The sequence below is a fragment of the Pristiophorus japonicus genome, chromosome 15 (genome assembly GCF_044704955.1).
Source record: "Pristiophorus japonicus isolate sPriJap1 chromosome 15, sPriJap1.hap1, whole genome shotgun sequence".
NCBI classification, from domain to species: Eukaryota; Metazoa; Chordata; class Chondrichthyes; family Pristiophoridae; genus Pristiophorus; species Pristiophorus japonicus.
In genome coordinates, this window is record NC_091991.1 from 170,093,428 (window position 1) to 170,112,477 (window position 19,050).

General features: G+C 42.7%; 1 protein-coding gene across 2 annotated transcripts in view; it reads left to right on the forward strand.

Annotated features, from left to right (window-relative positions):
* gna12a (guanine nucleotide binding protein (G protein) alpha 12a) overlaps positions 1-19,050 on the forward strand; it is a 124,048-nt gene that overhangs the window by 61,557 nt on the left and 43,441 nt on the right. The window contains exon 2 of one of the 2 annotated variants that reach the window (XM_070901296.1): positions 2,945-3,160. The exons of the other annotated variant lie outside the window; for it this stretch is intronic. Coding sequence (XP_070757397.1) covers positions 2,945-3,160 — 216 coding nt within the window. The remainder of the gene's footprint in view (positions 1-2,944; positions 3,161-19,050) is intronic. 2 annotated transcript variants of the gene reach the window in all.

A 19,050-nucleotide genomic window follows, 5' to 3' on the forward strand; every position in this document is an offset into this window, starting at 1 on the left:
AGTGGGAAAGGTTTGTTAGGGCAGATGTGATCTGTTGGGGGAGGGAGGGAGGGGAGATTTGCTGAAATGTTACTCTTTGTGGAAGGCCTGTGAGGGACAAATTGTTGCTCACTCAATCGGGGTTTGGTCCTGGCCAAAATGCTGCTGGCTGTGGGGATTTAAGCATGGCTATTGCAGGGTATGCTGAGGAGCATAAACACCTGCATAGACCTGTTGGGTCTGTTTCTATGCTGTAAAATTCTGTGTAATTCTACAGGTGCTGCTCAGTTTGGAGGAGGAGGATTGGGGGTGGGAGGGGGTGGGCTCAGCTTGAAGCAAATTTCTCGACATCAGGTTAAAAATCACAGAAGGTGTGGAGGGAGCTGACAAGTCCATGAACTGAATGACACACTATCTTGCAAGACAGTGGAGAGATGTGAGAAGAGAACTGCTGGAACAGTATGATGATTGAACTGATGGGGCCATCAGAGGGCGAGATCAAGGTGAACCTGGCAGGCAGCGACCACCTGGTGAACTAGGGGTGTAGCCAAATGCGTGCCTTACCAGTGACTCCCACATCCTGAGAATTAATTTAGAAAAACATTAATTTATAAACTTAAATTCTTGCCTTCCTTTCCTTACACAAACATGGCTTTTCAGTCAAAACCTCAGGCTGTACCACAGCAACACTTGATAGCCAGAGACTGTAACTAACCAAATGTAGACTCGGCAGTCTTTTTTGGTATTAACTCTGTGTACTCTTGCTGTTGTTTCAGCAGATAGCATTATGTGACATTAACATCTAAAAACTATCCCCTGTCGGTGTAGCAAGTACTGCAACCAAATGTGAGGCTTTTAGCATGGATTTTCCCATTGACGGCTCGAATTAGGAGTTATCAGTGTCTTTGAAATGGGATGTTGACGCACTCACTTTAAAGTACGATCGGTATTTAACCAGTGCACGATATTTAGATAATAAAACTGAGTTAAATTTTATTAAAACTTCGCTTTTTCCTTGACTACTATCTCAATGAAATTGTTCTCAAAACACTGAAAACCAAGAACCTAAATGTAGTACACCAACAAAACCTAGATTGTTTTTCATTATAATTCCTTTCTTTGCAGCTGCACACTCTCTTTCTCCTCCGCTAACCCTCACGCCCCCCCCCCCCGCCCCAGTAATCTAGCATTTTAAAATACCCCATCTCCCTCGAGCGTTGTGTGTAAAAACTTGGTGCCTGTATGACAATTGATGATCTAGTGAAAGGCAAATTGTACCCCATCTATCTGAAGTGCATTGGCTTTCAGACAATTATCTAAACTACTCCAACAGCAATGAGAAGAATGACCAATTCATTTGTTTCTGCTGATATTGGTTGAGGGAGCAGTGCTTTCCAAGCTACAAGGTGAACTCCCTTCTCTTCAAATAGTGCTATTGGACCTGTAACATTTAACTGAGACTGCATAGGCCTTGATTTTTAATGGCTTATCAAGAAGGACCACATCTGTGACAAAGTAGCACTGCATCAGTAGATTAAGATTAAGAGCTCCGTCTTGATTTGGAGTTCAAATCCACAATCTATTAACCCGGAGGTAGGAGTGCTACCAACTGAACCAGGTTTGCACACCGTCTGGAAAGAAAACTGCTTTTTAGTTTCGATGGTAACACTAGCGATCAGTCCTGTTTTCTGTAGACAGGCAAATAAACACAAGTACAAATTAGAAGTTTTTGTTCAATACAGAGTGTCTGCCTGCTAGGTTGTGAGCTTCATTTACTTATTTTGGCACTGACTCATGCAGTACATCTCTTATCAAAAACAAAGTGCTTCTATAGTTGAGTCAGTATATGAGCACCAATGCATGCCAAAGTACTGAACAAAATGTAATAGTGCACTCTCAGTTGCCGAGGCTTCTGGTTGTTGTATGAAATGCTTTTCACCTTAATGTGATTACCAAGGAGATAACTGTTGTCTTGTAATATTAGTCTTGGTTCAATACTGTGTAAAATATTAAATAATTTATCAGGAGTAACCTTGAGGGTTATCTAATACATGAAAGACTGCTAGTTAAGTTTAATGTTAGTGAGATTCAGGGTAAAGTTTGGGAATGTTTCGGGTCCAAATAAACTGGTATGTTGCAGGTCCTGGGGCTTTCTGCAACATGGCAGTTGGAGATTACGTGGACACTGCCTGTCTGCAGCATTAACATTTCCATGTGGACATGCTGGGCATGTGTTTTCCCTAGAACATATCAAGTTAGGCCTGCAATATGCGGAGGATGCATATTATTTAAAGAAGGAAAAGCCATACTAGTTACGAAATGTCTTCATTTTACTTGTGCATTGCAAGAAAATGAATAAACCAAGTGGCTTCTATTTTGAGGGGCTGGTGCTTGCTGGAGTCATTTGAGATAGTTGTATTTCTTATCCAGATGTTAGTGGACTCTCCTGATAGGAAGTAGCAATTTCAATGTTCTGGAAGTCATTCCAATTGTAACCTTTCTTTAGACAGTGTTTTTAAAACAAAATTTTTAGTTTCATATGTACAAGGGTAAAGATTAATTAAAAATAACTAAGGCGTAATCTGTTTAGATGATCCACTGATTGTGAAAAATGTGGACTCGTACTGCGAGCCTTATTTTCTGTTTAGTCTTTGTGGAACTTTTTAATTAAGGAAGTAAGATAAATATATCTAGGTAGGTTGATGGTAACTTGAAGCTAAAAGGCCAGAGCTTGACTTGATTGGCTCTTACTGATTTTATTTTGGGGGTGGGGTGGGGGGAGGGCGGGGGGAGATTTGTCTTCTGTTTTGAGGGGTCGTTGAAGGTATTTCTATGGATGGGTCCACAGATGATATCATTCCAGTCAACATTATGGATGTGAAAATAATGTAACCATCTCAAATCATGGCACGGAGCATAATTGGTTAATAATCACCCCTTTTTTTTGTCCCCCTGTCCTTTTTAGGGTATGAAGGTCTTAGTGGATGCAAGAAACAAGTTGGGCATTCCCTGGGAAAATACTGAAAATGAGAAGCATGGAATGTTTGTAATGGCTTTTGAAAACAAATGCGGAATGCCAGTAGAGCCAGCCACATTTCAATTGTATGTGCCAGCACTGAGAGCGCTCTGGCAAGATTCAGGAATCCAGGAAGCATACAACAGAAGAAGAGAATTTCAGCTGGTAAGTAAGGCAGATCCTAATGTGATGCATAGAATGAAGGGCAAATACATTGATAATATTTGGGGGAGGGACTTGATGCAGCAGATAACTGGCCTCCATGCAAATTGAAAATGTCTGGCATGTCGCCAACCTAAAGTTTTAGATTAAATTACTTCAGGTGTTCTTGGTCAATAGATTGGTGAACTTTATTCTTTCTCTAAAATACTTGTTTTCCCTCTTATTTAACCATCTGGTGAAGCCATTTCCGACTGCAGGTATGACACCCCAGTGAAGTTCTGGCGCAATAGCTACTTTTATATTGGTTTATTGGCATGCTGGTTCCTCTGGCTCCCAATACATGGGTTTCCCCAAAGTAGACCGCCTAGATTTGCTGAAGTCGGCGACTGAGAAGACCTGGTAAATAATGGGTTTTCGTGGCGACTGCTGCTAGCAAACTCTGGGATTTCTGCTGGCTGTGTGAGGCTGGTGTCGGGATCCAGTGACACTTGATAATACTGGACAATATAGCAGCTGAGTACAATAGAAGTATTAAAAAGCATGTTTCAGATCTCTCCTCCATGCCAAGATCTGACAAAATGGCGGAGCAGGCTTGAGGGGGCGTATGGTCCACTCCTGCTCCTATTTCTTATGTTTTTATTTGGCAGTGCAAAAGGCTTAATTCTGAAGAGTGGGTTATTGTCCATGCACATTTTCTTATACATTTGAATGCATACTAGTGAAGAGCAGAATGTTCACTTGATGCCACTGATAAGTTACTATATGCATCTCACTTGTGGAATTGACTTAATATTCTATTGGTCTCCATTTGGTTAGCTGTATTTAAACAATTGCTTAATACTGTAACAGAATCTAGAATCTATTCAGTAAAGATTTCTTGTAACCTTTTTGAATTCAACAAGTGTTGCCAGTATTGAATGAATAAATAAACTGTAGCACTGCATGGTGCCAAGGTACAAATACTCTGCCTTGGTCTTGTCGAATGTTGGATTCTGGACAAAGGGCCTGAGTTAGATTCCAAGTCTTCACTGATCCTTGCACTAAGCCTTCTCTATTAATACATTTGGAGGGAAGGGAAGCTGTCTAGACGAAGTTGCTTCCCACACATAGAGGATGCCTCCTTGTGGCTTGTCCTCAGTTGAGGCATTGATGGGTTATGAGGATTTCTGCCAGCTGTACAGAACCAAGGAGGTGACTGTTGACTTCTAAATCAGTGCAGACCAGGGTTCCAATCTGGGCCCTTCCTGATGTGGTACTGAACTCATGCACTAAACTATTGGGGGAGCTGAGTTCTAGCCTTAAGTTCACTGCTAACCATTTGTCCAGCATAAAATTATGTAGTCTTCAGTATATAGTGAAAAGTAAGTTTGCTTATTTGGATGCTTAGCAGTGTGGTCCATGTAAACTTGGTGAGCCAGTATTTGTGGCGCACAGTTTTGGACTTGCGGTATATGGTACTGTATAATCAGCACTTTTTTTAACTTGCAGTGATACTGGAAAAAAGCTAAGAATGTAGGAATGAGAAAAAGCCCTTCAGTCTGTTCATAACCCAATATAGAGTTATATAGTAGGTTTTCGGTGCTATTGAGGGAGTGCAGCGAAGGTTCACCAGACTGATTCCCGGGATGGCAGGACTTGTATATGAAGAAAGACTGGATCGATTAGGCTTATATTCACTGGAATTTAGAAGAATGAGCAGGGATCTCATAGAAACATATAAAATTCTGACAGGACTGGACAGGTTAGATGCAGGAAGAATGTTCCCGATGTTGGGGAAGTCCAGAACCAGGGGTCACAGTCTAAGGATAAGGGGTAAGCCATTTAGGACCGAGATGAGGAGAAACCTCTTCATTCAGAGAATTGTGAACCTGTGGAACTCTCTAACACAGAAAGTTGTTGAGGCCAGTTCGTTAGACATATTCAAAAGGGAGTTAGATGTGGCCCTTACGGCTAAAGGGATCAAGAGATATGGAGAGAAAGCAGGAATGGGGTACTGAAGTTGCATGATCAGCCATGATCATATTGAATAGTGGTGCAGGCTCGAATGGCCTCCTCCTGCACCTATTTTCTATGTTTCTATGTTTAGTACAGTAGACAGGTGGTTCTGTTGACAGGAGCGTTTTGAGCAATGCTTTTGCAGTATTAAATGTAATCATCTCCAAACTTCCATGGTATAAGCCTGTATTTTAGCTTGCACAAAGTATTTTGAACACTCCCCAGAGCTAAGGGTGCTGTATGCTTATTTTGTTCTAATTGCTTCAGTGAGTACATTGGTGTTTTGAAACCTGCTGTTTATTTCTTTGATATTGAACTGAATATCCAGTGAAAACACTTCAGAACAATTTACAGTGACTAAGGCAGGCCTGGCTAGTATTTAGTGCTGCTTTGTTCGAAAGAAGGTAGATCTGTGATTTAGACAAGTAAATTACCTGTCTTGGCCATTTTGAAAACTGAAGTGTTCATATTTTAGCATTTTAAAATCAGTCTCCTAATTTATCTCCTTTTCTCTTCGCACCCTCAACTGCGTAGCTGCCATGTGCCCTAACTTGAGCTGAAAGAAAAGGCCACTACAAACCCATTGTTAGGCTTCTATGTAAATACGTCTCTTAAATGAATATATTGAGCATCATCACTTGGCTTCATGCCCTTTGTAAATGTTCCCTAAAGTAATGATTTCAGGGATTGGAAAAGCAAATTTCTGTCTACGAGAGTGCTGGCAAAGTTGGTGTCCTCTGTAGAAATGAGGGTTCAGGGTTTGATCACAAGTAGAATTTATCTATGCAAAGTTTCCTTGATGCTTAAATTGGTTGGAGAAGCAGAGTTCTGAAACTAAATTTGACAAAGTTTATTGTGCCTACTTGGGGATAAGGTACCTCTTTCCCCCCCACCCCCCATCCAAAAACTGAAAAAGCCATGATCTGCACAGAAAATGATGGTCAACATTGCAACAACACCATGCTTAGTTACTTATTTGAATTTGGTGCTGGAAGTCTTGTGGAATTGTTTGGCGCCAATCAAAGCATTCATATGGATTTCACCAAGACTTGCTTATAACTTGGTATATCGTAAAAACATTCTTTGAGCAGTAGAAAATAAATTGTAAGTAAATACTTGACTTTTGTTCGTATTGCTGTTTTTAACATTCTCATTGGCATCACTTTCAAATGAGTTGTGATGGTACTCTGCTGCCTGCTCCAAGTTCAGCTTCAGAATATTCATTGGCTGCACCCATCTAAATTGGATCCCAGTCCATCAAAGTCTTAGGGGCTGAAATTGATGGCCTTACTGCCCACTGCCGCAAACATTCCTCCTTGTGTTGTGCCCAGTGCCAGTTTCGATTTGGGCGGGAGAGGAGAACTGCCAGGAACCACCTGCGGACGGCTGAGTGGCGTAAGTGGACTCTCGCCCGCCGAGATGCCAGATTGGTGCAGGCAGGAGTCGGCGCTGCGAGGAGGCTGGTCTGTCCCAGACGGTAGGTATGAAGAGCTGAAAAAAGTTAGTAAACAATTTAAAATCTTTTGCCGCCGGCCGCCCTTTCAAGGACCTTTTGCCGAAAACCCCGCCCAGAGTACCGTCCGGTATCTCGACGGCTATCGACGGCCCTTGCCCTTCATCAATTTCGGCCCCAAAAATTTTAAACTCTAGTCCCTTTTCTTCAAGGCCCTCTGTGGCCTTGCCTTTCTCTATAACTGGAACCTCAATCAGCCCTACAAAACATCCATTATCTTCATCTGACTCAGGCCTCTTGTGCATCTTTGTTCGCCATGACATTGGCAGCTGTTCTTTCTACCATACGGGTGCCATTCTTGGGAATTCCCTCCCTAAACGTCTCCACCTCCCCTCCTTTTTAAGACTATTGATGAAACCCCAATCTTTTGGCCACACCTCCTGATGTCTCCTGACTTGGCATCTGTTTTGCTCAGACACAGATACTTGAGATATTTTTCTACATTAAAGTTGATATATAAATGCGTATTCTTCTTCTTCCTCTTCCCGCACAGCAAGGATAGATATCGAGGGACATGCATATAAGTTACAAAAGTATAGAGCTGGGTTAGACATCGGGAGGTTTTTCTTTTCGCAGAGAGTCATCAACCTTTGAAATAACTGCCAGCTTGGATTTGCTACAAATGTTCAAGAGGGAGCTGGACATGTTTCTGGCTGAAGCCGATATTACTGCATGCTAAAGGAAGGTGGAATGTTGGCTGATGTGTCTTGTGGTCACTGTGGACTCGTGGAACTTGGTTATGATCACTTTCGGGGGTCAGAGATGAATTTCCTTGAATTCTTATTTTCCTGAATTGGTCTACATATTTTACTTTTTTTTTTTGTCTCCCCCAGGTGATTACATGACTTTTGGTGGATGGAGAGGTTAGAGGGTTATTTTCTGTATGGAACAGGCTTGATGGACTAGCTGGTTTCTTTCTGCCCATCATTTTCATATGGGGTGCCGCAGGGATCAGTGCTGGGACCTCAACTATTTACAATCTATATTAACGACTTGGAGGAAGGGACTGAGTGTAACGTAGCCAAGTTTGCCGACGATACAAAGATGGGAGGAAAAGCAATGTGTGAGGAGGACACACATAATCTGCAAAAGAACATAGACAGGCTAAGTGAGTGGGCAAAAATTTGGCAGATGGAGTATACTATTGGAAAGTGTGAGGTCGTGCACTTTGACAGAAAAAATCAAAGAGCAAGTTATTATTTAAATGAAGAAAGATTGCCAAGTGCTGCAGTACAGCGGGACCTGGGGGTACTTGTGCATGAACCACAAAAGGTTAGTATGCAGGTACAGCAAGTGATCAGGAAGGCCAATGGAATCTTGGACTTTATTGCAAAAGGGATGGAGTATAAAAGCAGGGAAGTCTTGCTACAGTTGTACAGAGTATTGGTGAGGCCACACATGGAATACTGCGTGCAGTTTTGGTTTTTATATTTACGAAAGGATATAATTGCTTTGGAGGCAGTTCAGAGAAGGTTCACTCGGTTGATTCCAGAGATGAGGGGGTTGACTTATGAGGAAAGGTTGAGTAGGTTGGGCCTCTACTCATTGGAATTCAGAAGAATGAGAGGTGATCTTATTGAAACGTATAAGGTTATGAGGGGGCTTGACAAGGTGGATGCAGAGAGGATGTTTCCACTGATAGGGGAGACTAGAATTAGAGGGCATAATCTTAGAATAAGGGGCCACCAATTCGCTGCCTCAGAGAACTGTGGAAGCTGGGACATTGAATAAATTTAAGACAGAAATAGACGGTTTCTTAAACGATAAGGGGTTATGGGGAGCGGGCAGGGAAGTGGACCTGAGTCCATGATCGTATTAAATGGCGGAGCAGGCTCGAGGGGCGGTATGGCCTTCTCCTGCTCCTTTTTCTTATGTTCTTGTATGTTCTGCTGAATGAGAAAATAATCTTGATTGTGAAACCAAAACTGGGGCTTAGATCTAGAGAGGCTGTTTTTAAGAAAATGACTGTCTGATTTTAATCTCTCTCGATTCTATCGATAGGCTTCCTCCACATCCATCTGTGATTTTTATTTTTTGTACTGTACTATCAGGCTTTGTCATAAAGTTAATTAATTTTATTATTTGTACCTGGTAGGTGGGCAACACTGGCAAGATGTATTTATTTCCCATCCCCATTTGTGTGGAGGGCTTTAAGAGTCAGTCATGTAGTGCGGGACTGGGGTCATGTACTCGGAACTCCTTCGTGGCAAACGAGCCAAAGGCGGGCAGGGGAAACATTACAAGGACACCCTCAAAGCCTCCCTGATAAAGTGCAACATCCCCACCGACACCTGGCAGTCCCTGGCCAAAGACCGACCTAAGTGGAGGAAGTGCATCCGGGAGGGCGCTGAGCGCCTCGAGTCTCATCGCGAAAGCATGCAGAAACAAGCACAGGCAGCGGAAAGAATGTGCGGCAAACCTGTCCCACCATCCCTTACTCTCAACAGCAGTGTCCTCCCACCTATGGCAGGGACTATGACTCTCGTATTGGACTGTTCAGTCACCTAAGGACTCATTCTAAGAGTGGAAGCAAGTCTTCCTCGATTCCGAGGGACTGCCTATGATGATGATGATGATGTGTAGATCGGACCAGGTAAAGGTAGCAGGTTTCCTTACTTGAAGGATATTCATGAGTCAGATGGGTTTTACAATCCCACAGCTTTCATGATCATTTTCTGCTGCAATCTCTTAAATTACCAGAATAATTGAATTCAGTTTCACAGTTAGTTCGGTGCCATTCTGCAATTATTAAAGAGTTAATATTTCTATTGCTAGACAAACGCTATAAAATACCAATAATCTATGTCGTGCATCTGTATTATGAATACCTGCTGCAAGTTGTATTTGGTATGGTCAATGAATTGGATTTCACGGTGGATGTCAATTTTTAAAAGTGGTGGTTGTCCATAACTCTGCTGTCTGTTGTTTATTAAATGATACCGCTACCACAAGCTGGGGCAGAAGGGATGCCTTTCTAGTGGTAGAACAGCTTAAAAAATATATATGAATCAGTGTTCCCTTTTAAAACCAAATAAATTTTATTTTTCTACTTGACCAAAGTTATTCATTTGAAGATTTATAAACATCAAATAATTCTATTAATTTTCCACTTTGCCCACTACTTTGTCCATATGCAATCAACGTGGATGGATTGGGAAGTGGTCACTAGGAGTTATGTGATGGTTTTGGGGTGCTGTGTTTTGACTTCAAGACTTGCATTGACTGAGATGGCAAGGAAAGCTGGAGATATCTGGCTCTGGAACATGGCTCTCTTTTTTTTAAATAAAAGCTAGTGTTCAGAAGGTATTATAAATGGTGAAGCTTCTATTCATACGCTAGTTGTCTGGTTGATGGTATATACAGATCGTCGCACATAGTTCAGAGGCTGACCTCTAGCTCTCACGGCAACTGTTGTCAGTCTTTTTCAATCAGTATTCAGCTTGTCGGTCTGCTGTAAACTCGTACTCTAAAGCTCTGCTTGTTCCTGTTTCCATTCAACTCTCTTTGAGTGGGCGACTGCCACAGTAACGGCATTATTTCATTCTGGTGGTGAAGCTCATCATAGCTGACTTCAGAAAGCCTTCCCTTGCTGCAGTGGTGCTGCTCCTGACACAGCTTTCATGATTTTCTGCTGCTATCTCATAAATTACCAGATTCCTTGAATTCAGTTTCACAGTTAGTTAGGTGCCAGTCTACAATTATTAAAGAGTTAATATTTCTGTTGCTGGACAAACACTAAAATACTGATAATCATGCATCTGTATATTATGAATACCTGCACATTTTATATTGGTATGGTCAATTAATTAGATTTCACGGTGGCTGTCAATTTTAAAAAGTGGTGGTTGTCCATATCTCTGCTGTGTGGTGTTCATTAAATGCCACTGCAACAAGTGAAATTCATCTCTGACCCCTAAAAGTGATCATAAACAAATTCCAGAATATCAATGTTTTGTAGATTATATATTTTTTTTTTCCCCCCTTCCCCTCTTCTCCTCCCGCTCCCTTCATTCTGGAACATTAATTAGTTCAATAATTTATATAGACCTTTTTCAGTAAGTATTGTGACTAAACTATTTTCACCTTTTTCTGGGTAAATTGAAGTGCTCATCAAGTTGACAGTTATCAGTGCTGGGAAACATTTTTTTAAACCTTTTTAGCGATCCTATGTTTGCATCAAATGCTCCCATTCTGGTACAATATAATGTATACAGAACCACGCTCCCTTTGCTCAGTCCCCTCCTTTTGCCCGTGTGAACCATTTCTCATAGGCATTCGTGTAATCTTCCGATTGTCAGTAGTTCCCAAATTACAAGTAGGCTTGCGCAGTGTGCTCATACCTGCTAAGAACTAAATTGAGACTGTGCTTTCCGCATTCGGTGATAAGGGACATTTTTAGGTGGAACTAAGGAAACAAACTAGTTTTCAGCACACTGAACTGACTAGAGATCTTGAGTGTCAGCATTGGCGCAGTGGTAGCACCATCACCTTTAAGTCAGAAGGTTGTGGGTTCAAGCCCCACTCCAGAGGCTTGAGCACATAATCAGGTGACACTTAGTTTGCAGGACTGAGGTAGTGCTCCACTGTCAGATCAGTTACTTTCAGATGAGATGTTAAATTAAGGCAATGTCAGCCTTCTCGAGTGGACTTAAAGATCCCATGACACTATTCAAAGAAGAGCTTCTCCAGATGACCTGGCCAATATTTATTCATCAACCAACATCACTAAACCACATTACCTGGTCATTTATCTCATTACTGTTGGTGGGACCATACTGTGTGAAAATTGGCTGCACTAGAACAGTGACTACACTTCAAAAAAAAACCTAATTGGCAGTGAAACACCCCAAGATTGTGAAAGGTGCTATATAAATTAATATATTTTCTTAAGTTGAAAAGTGTTCCATTCCTCCTCCTTGAGCTAAAAAAGCATTTAAGATTTTTTAAATCTTTCCTGTTTTTGTTCTCCAAGGCTTTAGATTTGTAGCTAAGTGTCTCCCCTTGGTAATGCAGCACACGACTCAACATTTTCTATCCCAAACCACTATGTGAATGTTCACTGATTATTTCCACGGTGTTCTGGTCCCATTGTCCAAGCACCCCTGCTTGGTACTGCACATGCGCACTCGATCAGTCACACATGCACAGTACCAAATGGTGCGGCGGCTGTGCCTGCACTGGCACGCTTTCCTCAGCTCCGTGTGGAGAAGGTCAGTGGGGGAGGAGAGGGGGTCGGGGCGAGGGAGGGGAAAAGAGGAGCATGGATCAATGGGAGGGAGACAGAATCTTGGAGAGATGTGGGGGGAGGGGAGGTGGTCAGGATCTCGGGAAGAGAAGGTCCAGAACTTGTTTTTGTGGGGCGGGGAGGAGGGGGGAAAAGAGAATGCGATCCAGGTCTAAAGGGCGGAAGGATGAGAGCAAGAACGTGATCCAAATGGGAAGATAAATAATGTTCTTCCGCCCTCTGTAAGGCCTGTATCACGTTCTTCCACACCCACTCTCTTTTTACACGTGCACCACGTTCTCCCTCTCGTTGCCCCCCCCCCCCCCCCCCAGACCACAGCAGTTCAAGAAGGCAGCTCAATACCACCCTCGCAACGGCAACTAGGGATGGGCAATAAATAAATGAATTTTTAAAAAATGAGAACGTATTCTTTGCTGATCCTACGACACACATAACATTACATTTATGTGTTATTTGCCGGACTCAACAATTATTCCAATGTTCTCCCGCCCAGCCTTCCATCTTCCGCCCTCGATGAACTTGAGCTCATCCAAACTTCTGCACATATCCTAACATGCAGCAAGTCCCATTCACCCATCACTGCTGTGCTTGTTGACCTACATTGGCTCATGGGCCATCAAGTTCTCACTTCAGCTACGCGGCCGAGTAGCTCCCTGGTGGTCCCACACAGGCCGCTTACCGGCTTTTGAATGGGAGATTTTACGCATGCGCAAATTTTTGAATGGGCTGTGCAGCCCTCTAAAGGGACCATGCATCCAAGACAACATTAGGGGTAATATTGTTCTCCATAACTTGATTTTAAAATTCTCATCCTCATGTTAAAATCCCTGTATGGCTGACTTATCTGAACTCGACAGTGTGAGTGCTTCTAACCCAGGAGGGTGAGCTCTGTTTGATGTCTGAAAGCAGTAGTGTTGGCACAGTGAGCTCTGGAGCCTGGCTGTCACAATGGATCAAATTACATATGACAAGGATCCTGATTACTCTCCAGCAGGCAGGATCAAACTGCACATTCCAGACAAAAGAGTTGGATGTATCTTGTCTTCAAAGGGGACCAATCAGAAATTTGATGTTGCAAATAGACACGACCGTGAATGTTAGCAGCAGCTAGGATTTGAACCTGTGTATTTGTGGTGTTGAACACGAATGTGTTCTGACCCCATCCTACTCTTAAAGTGTGGTTTATAATATGTGGGCAGCTTGAAACGAGTGACATTACCAATTGATCAGTCTGGCTTGCATTTCTGTAAATGTGAGGCAGACAGCTTTTGTTCAGTAGGAGCAACAAAAGATTCAGCTTTGTAAAAGTTGAGAATTGAGGAAGTTAAGTTGTCTCTCAGGACACTATGCATGGTCTCTAACTCCGTTTTCTTTAAAGCACATTAAACTCTTAATAAGCCATCATGGAGATGAAATTTGGTCAGCATTTCCCCAGTGTTTTTGGTGCTAAACCACCCGGTGTGAGTTTGATGAAACTGTTCCGACCGTTTCTAAATACCACTGGAGAGCAGACCGCCAGCGTGCAACACTGGAAAAAACGCTTTTGCCCAAGTTTGGTGTTATGTATGTAACTCTTGGCAGCCTGTATCACACCACCACCAGAGGGCCTACCTGTTGGAGTCAAGGAATCCCAGCATCCCTTGGGAGCATTGTATATAAGCAGGCCTCCCACGCTGTACCAGCACTCTGGAGTTCAATTAAAGGAGCTAAGGTCACACTTACTCATTGCATACAGTACTCAGTTTCATCCTATATTATGAGCATAATATTTGGTGGTAGCGGTGACCCGTAGTTGAGGAGGACAAAAACGCCCACGAGAAACCAACTGGAGCAGCAGTTCGATCGGTGGTAGGTATGAAACCCTGCAAAAGAAGGTAAGTTCAAGTATTTTTAAAACATTTTTTTGCAGCGATTCAGTGGAAAAGGGTCCTGTGAATGTTTTCCGATTGTTTTTATTTTATTTTGAAAAATATTTTTTGTTTTCCCCTCCTCCTAGGCCCAACTCGTGGCCTCGGTCTAAATTTTACTAAAATGACTGAATTTGACCAAGATCGTGTTTTCTGCCGAGAATGCATGTGAAACACCCATTTTAGAAACATAGAAAATAGGTGCAGGAGTAGGCCCTTCGAGCCTGCACCGACATTCAATAAGATCATGGCTGATCATTCCCTCAGTACCCCTTTCCTGCTTTCTTTCCATACTCCTTGATCCCCTTAGCCATAAGGGCCATATCTAACTCCCTCTTGAATATATCCAATGAACTGGCATCAACAACTCTCTGCGGCAGGGAATTCCACAGGTTCACAATTTTCTGAGTGAAGAAGTTTCTCCTCATCTCAGTCCTAAATGGCCTACCCCTTATCCTAAGACTATGTCCCCTGGTTCTGGACTTCTCCAACATCGGGAACATTCTTCCCACATCTAACGTGTGCAGTTTCGTCAGAATCTTATACGTTTCTATGAGATAACCTCTCATCCTTCTAAACTCCAGTGTATAAAGGCCCAGTTGATCCAGTCTCTCCTCATATGACAGTCCAGCCATCCCTGGAATTAGTCTGGTGAACCTTTGCTGCACTCCCTCAATAGCAAGGACGTCCTTCCTCAGATTAGGAGACCAAAACTGAACACAATATTCCAGGTGAGGCCTCAGTAAGGCCCTGTACAACTGCAGTAAGACCTCCCTGCTCCTATACTCAAATCCCCTAGCTATGAAGGCCAACATACCATTTGCCGCCTTCACCGCCTGCTTTACCTGCATGCCAACCTTCAATGACGAATGAACTGAGACACCCAGGTCTCGTTGCAACTTCCCTTTTCCTAATCCGCCATTCAGATAATCTGCCTTCGTGTTTTTGCCCCCAAAATGGATAACCTCACACTTATCCACATTATACTGCATCTGCCATGCATTTGCCCACTCACCTAACCTGTCCAAGTCACCCTGCAGCCTCTTAGCGTCCCCCTCACAGCTCTCACCGCCACCCAGTTTAGTGTCATCTGCAAACTTGGAGATATTACACTCAATTCCTTCATCCAAATCATTGATGTATATTGTAAAGAGCTTGGGGTCCCAGCACTGAGCCCTGCAGCACTCCACTAGTCACTGCCTGCCATTCGGAAAAGGACCAGTTTATCCCAACTCTCTGCTTCCTGTCTGCCAACCAGTTCTCTATCCGCCGGGTGGATTAAAAAAAATAATAATTTTCCGGCGATCTTAATTAAATAATCATAGCCTTTTTTTTTGGTGGTAATCCAATGGTGGTGGTTTTTCACCAAATTCCAGCCCACTTTTAAAAGCCTATTTGTCGGGTCCTCCCATCCATAAATCTGTTTTAAAATCAAAAAATAACCACCAGTTTGTTGTGCTATACTTGAGATCTTAGTGCAAGAATTCTATCTGTAAATAACAGCTGCAATTGAACTAAATTTGAAGAAGTCAAAGGAAAAGAGTGTGAGGAAACTTGTTTTCCTTGTAGAATTCAATTAGATAATTTAATGTGAGATGGTCTAAAGTCACATCTTTCCACCCTTCAAAAGGGAAGTACAAGAATAGCATCTCCTTTTGTATCAAATTAAAAAGTTGTATAGCTTATTTCGACAAAATTTCTCCACTGCTTTGCATACTTTCCTTTGAAAGACCATAACCCACCTCTTTCACCTTCAGAAGACTACAACCAATTATCAAAATATACAAGATTGTGCATTTTTTTTTCGTGTGGGTGCAGGGAGAGGAGGCATTTTTAATCATCCACAGGCAAATGCTAATTGAAAATTTGGATTAAGCCCCTTCTGAGTTTTTAAGAAAGAGAATAAACTGAAGATGTCCAATTTTGAAAACCTATCTTAAAGACTACTCCTAGTAACTGACCCATATCCCATTTCAACCCATATAACCACAGCGCTTATCCGATTAAGTTAGTGAGAGATCAATGGAATTTGAAATACCAGAAAAGTGTGGAGCTTGCCCACGATGAGAGGTGCAGGTGCTGAAATCCTTAACTTATTTCATCTATTGTACTTGACTTAATTAATTTTAGATGTTCAAAACTAGGATCTGTTTCAACTTGTTTATTTGGTATCTTGTGTATGGGCTCAATTGAGCCGGTAATGGATTAAATCATTGTATACATAAGTTGTGTCACTAGCTGTTCTGTTTTTTTTTGGTTCTTCCTATGGCAGATGGGCTATTATGTCAGTTAAGATGGTATGAATTGCTATAGTAGAGAGAGATTACTCTTGAGCAGCAAAAGACCAGTGGCTGGATTTTTGGCTTTTAAGATTACAGGGTGTTAATGAAGTCCTGATACCGCCTGGAAAAAGTTTGCGCTTCAGTCAGCAAAATTGGGCAACTGGGCCCTGAGTGTGGGGCAGAGTGCTAAGGGTGACGTTGAACATCTCTCCTGGAGCGCTAGGCCGGCTGAACAAGCTAAAATCGTGAGCTGAAGAGCCGGCCTCGGAGCACCCCGAGAGAGGCCTGGGGCGAAGAAAAAAAACACAAACATTCACCAAAAATACCTCACACCACCACTACATAAATTACCTCTCTGCAGCCACAACAGCTTGGAACGTCCGCTTTCACAGACAGTCCCAGCACGGCGCTCTAGCAGTGCTACGGGTCGGGCGGGAGCAAAAATCAATCCGGGGCGTTGCACACTGGCTCGCCTGTTCCGGGCGGTAATGCTCTGCCAAAAAACCCCGGCGGGACGCTGGAAGCTGGCCGCCCGCCCAGAAGAACTCGTTGCCGCCCCTCCAGGGCGAAAACAGAGGCAGCCAAAAGCATAAAAACCAGCTCCTGGTGTGTAGTTTCAGAAGGATTTCAACCTTCAGGTGCAGTTGGCCAAAAGTTATACTTGAGGTTAAATTGCTTTTGATTCTATTAATCATTTTAAGAGAACATTTTAGAATTGAAGTGGGAGAGCAAGGAAAGGGGTGGAAGAGAACAGCTGTAGTCTGTGCGGTCCCTGGGCCATGCGGGAAATCTTGGATGTTTCATTTGCCTAGGTTACCGACGCATACATGAGCTTGAGGAATTACTGGTGACTCTTGTCACAAAAGGGAGTCTGAAGGGTTCGTGGAATGTACCTTCCTAAAAGTGGTCACCCCATGCAGTGAGTTAATGAGGAATGGGTGACCATCCATCTGGGTAGAAAGATTCGACTGGTGGCAGTGTAGGGAAACTCCAAGAGCATTGAATTGACAAACAAGTATTTGATACTGAATATCTGGGTCGCCGATAACTCGGAGAATGGCAAAGCTATGGCACTATGGAGCAAGTGGTTATCAGAGCGAGGTAAACATGCAGATGCCTGGTAGTAATAGGGATTCTATAGTTTGGAGAGGGGGAAATAGGTGCTTTTGTAGCTACAAGCAAGAGTCTTGGTTGATGTGTTAGTTCCCTGGAACCAGTGTGTAAGGGATATTAGAGTGGCTGAAAAAGATTCAAGGGAGGGATTTAAATTAATGTAGCAGGAGGAGGCAAGAAGCAAGGCCAGTAAACAAATGAAAGCAAAAGGGTAAAGGATAAAGAGAAAAACAAAATCATTTTTTTTTAAATGAAAGAGGAGGAATTGAGGTTCAGATTGCCTTAAAATTGGAGTCAGGATTGAGTGGTATGCATGTGAATGTACAATGCATTCAAAATAAAACTAGGGAGTTAGAAATATTAATGAAACTGGAGGGTTATGATTCAGCAGCAATGATAGACTTGTGGTTTGGGTTTAGGCAGGGTTGGGAACTTAATATTTCTGGTTCTAACATTTTCAGGAGCGATGGGGAAGAATTAGAGAGGTTGGTTGCTTGATATATTTCTAGTTTCAACAAGGAAAGATGCATTGTTTGATTTTGTTTTGGGAAATTATTTGGGACAGTTATCCAGTGAGAGAGTAGAACAGTTGGGAAATAATGATTGAAATACAGTTAGGTTCTGTATGAAAATAGAAAAGGTTAATGAAGAGTCAAAGGTAAGGATGCTGGACCAGAAAATGATCATGTCCAGTGACATAAGTGGCATGGCCAAAGGTTAGCAGAAAGAAAAGTTAGAAAACGGGATGACTGAGCGCGAATCGAATATTACAACAACAAATTGTATTTATATAGCGCCTTTAACATAGCAAAATATACCAAGGCGCTTCACAGGAGTGTTAGAAGACAAAACAAAACAAAATTTGACAATGATCCACGTAAGAAGAAATTATGGCAGATGACCAAAAGCTTGGTCAAAGAGGTAGGTTTTAAGGAGCGTCTTAAAGAAGGAAAGGGAGGTGGAGAGGTCACGGCAGGGAGTTCCAGAGCTTGGGGCCTAGGCAGCTAAAGGCACAGCCACCAATGGTTGAGCAGTTATAATCAGGTATGCTCAAGACAGAATTTGAGGAGTGCAGACATCTCTTGGTGGAGGGGCGGGTTGCGAGGCTGAACATAGCATAAGAAATAGGAGCAGGAGCAGGAGTAGGCCACCTGGCCCCTCGAGCCTGCTGTGCCATATAAAGATCATGGCTGATCTGATCATGGACTCCGCTCCACTTATCTGCCTGCTCCCCATAACCCTTTACTCCATTATCGCTCAAAAAGCTGTCTATTTCCACCTTAAATATATTCAATGACCCAGCCTCCACAGCTCTCTGGGGCAGAGAATTCCATAGATTTACAACTCTCCGAGAGAAGAATTTCTCCTCATCTCAGTTTTAAATGAGTGGCCCCTTATTCCAAGACTGTCCCCAAGTTTTAATTTCCCCTATGAGTGGAAATATTCTCTCTGCATCCACCTTGTCGAGGCCCCTCATTATCTTATATGTTTCGATAAGACCACCACTCATTCTTCTGAACTGCAATTAGTATAGGCTCAACCTCTCAAGTCAAACCCCTCTTCTCCAGAATAAACCTAGTGAACCTTCTCTGAACAGCCTCCAATGCAAGTATATCCTTCCTTAAATACGGAGACAAAAACTGTACGCAGTACTGCAGGTGTGGCCTCACCAATACCTTGTACACTTGTAGCAGGACTTCTCTGCTTTTATACTCTTCCCCCTTGCAATGAAGGCCAACATTCTATTTGCCTTCCTGATTACTTGCTGTACCTGCATACTCACTTTTTGTGTTTCATGCACAAGGACCCCCAGGTCACTCTGTACTGTAGCACTTTGC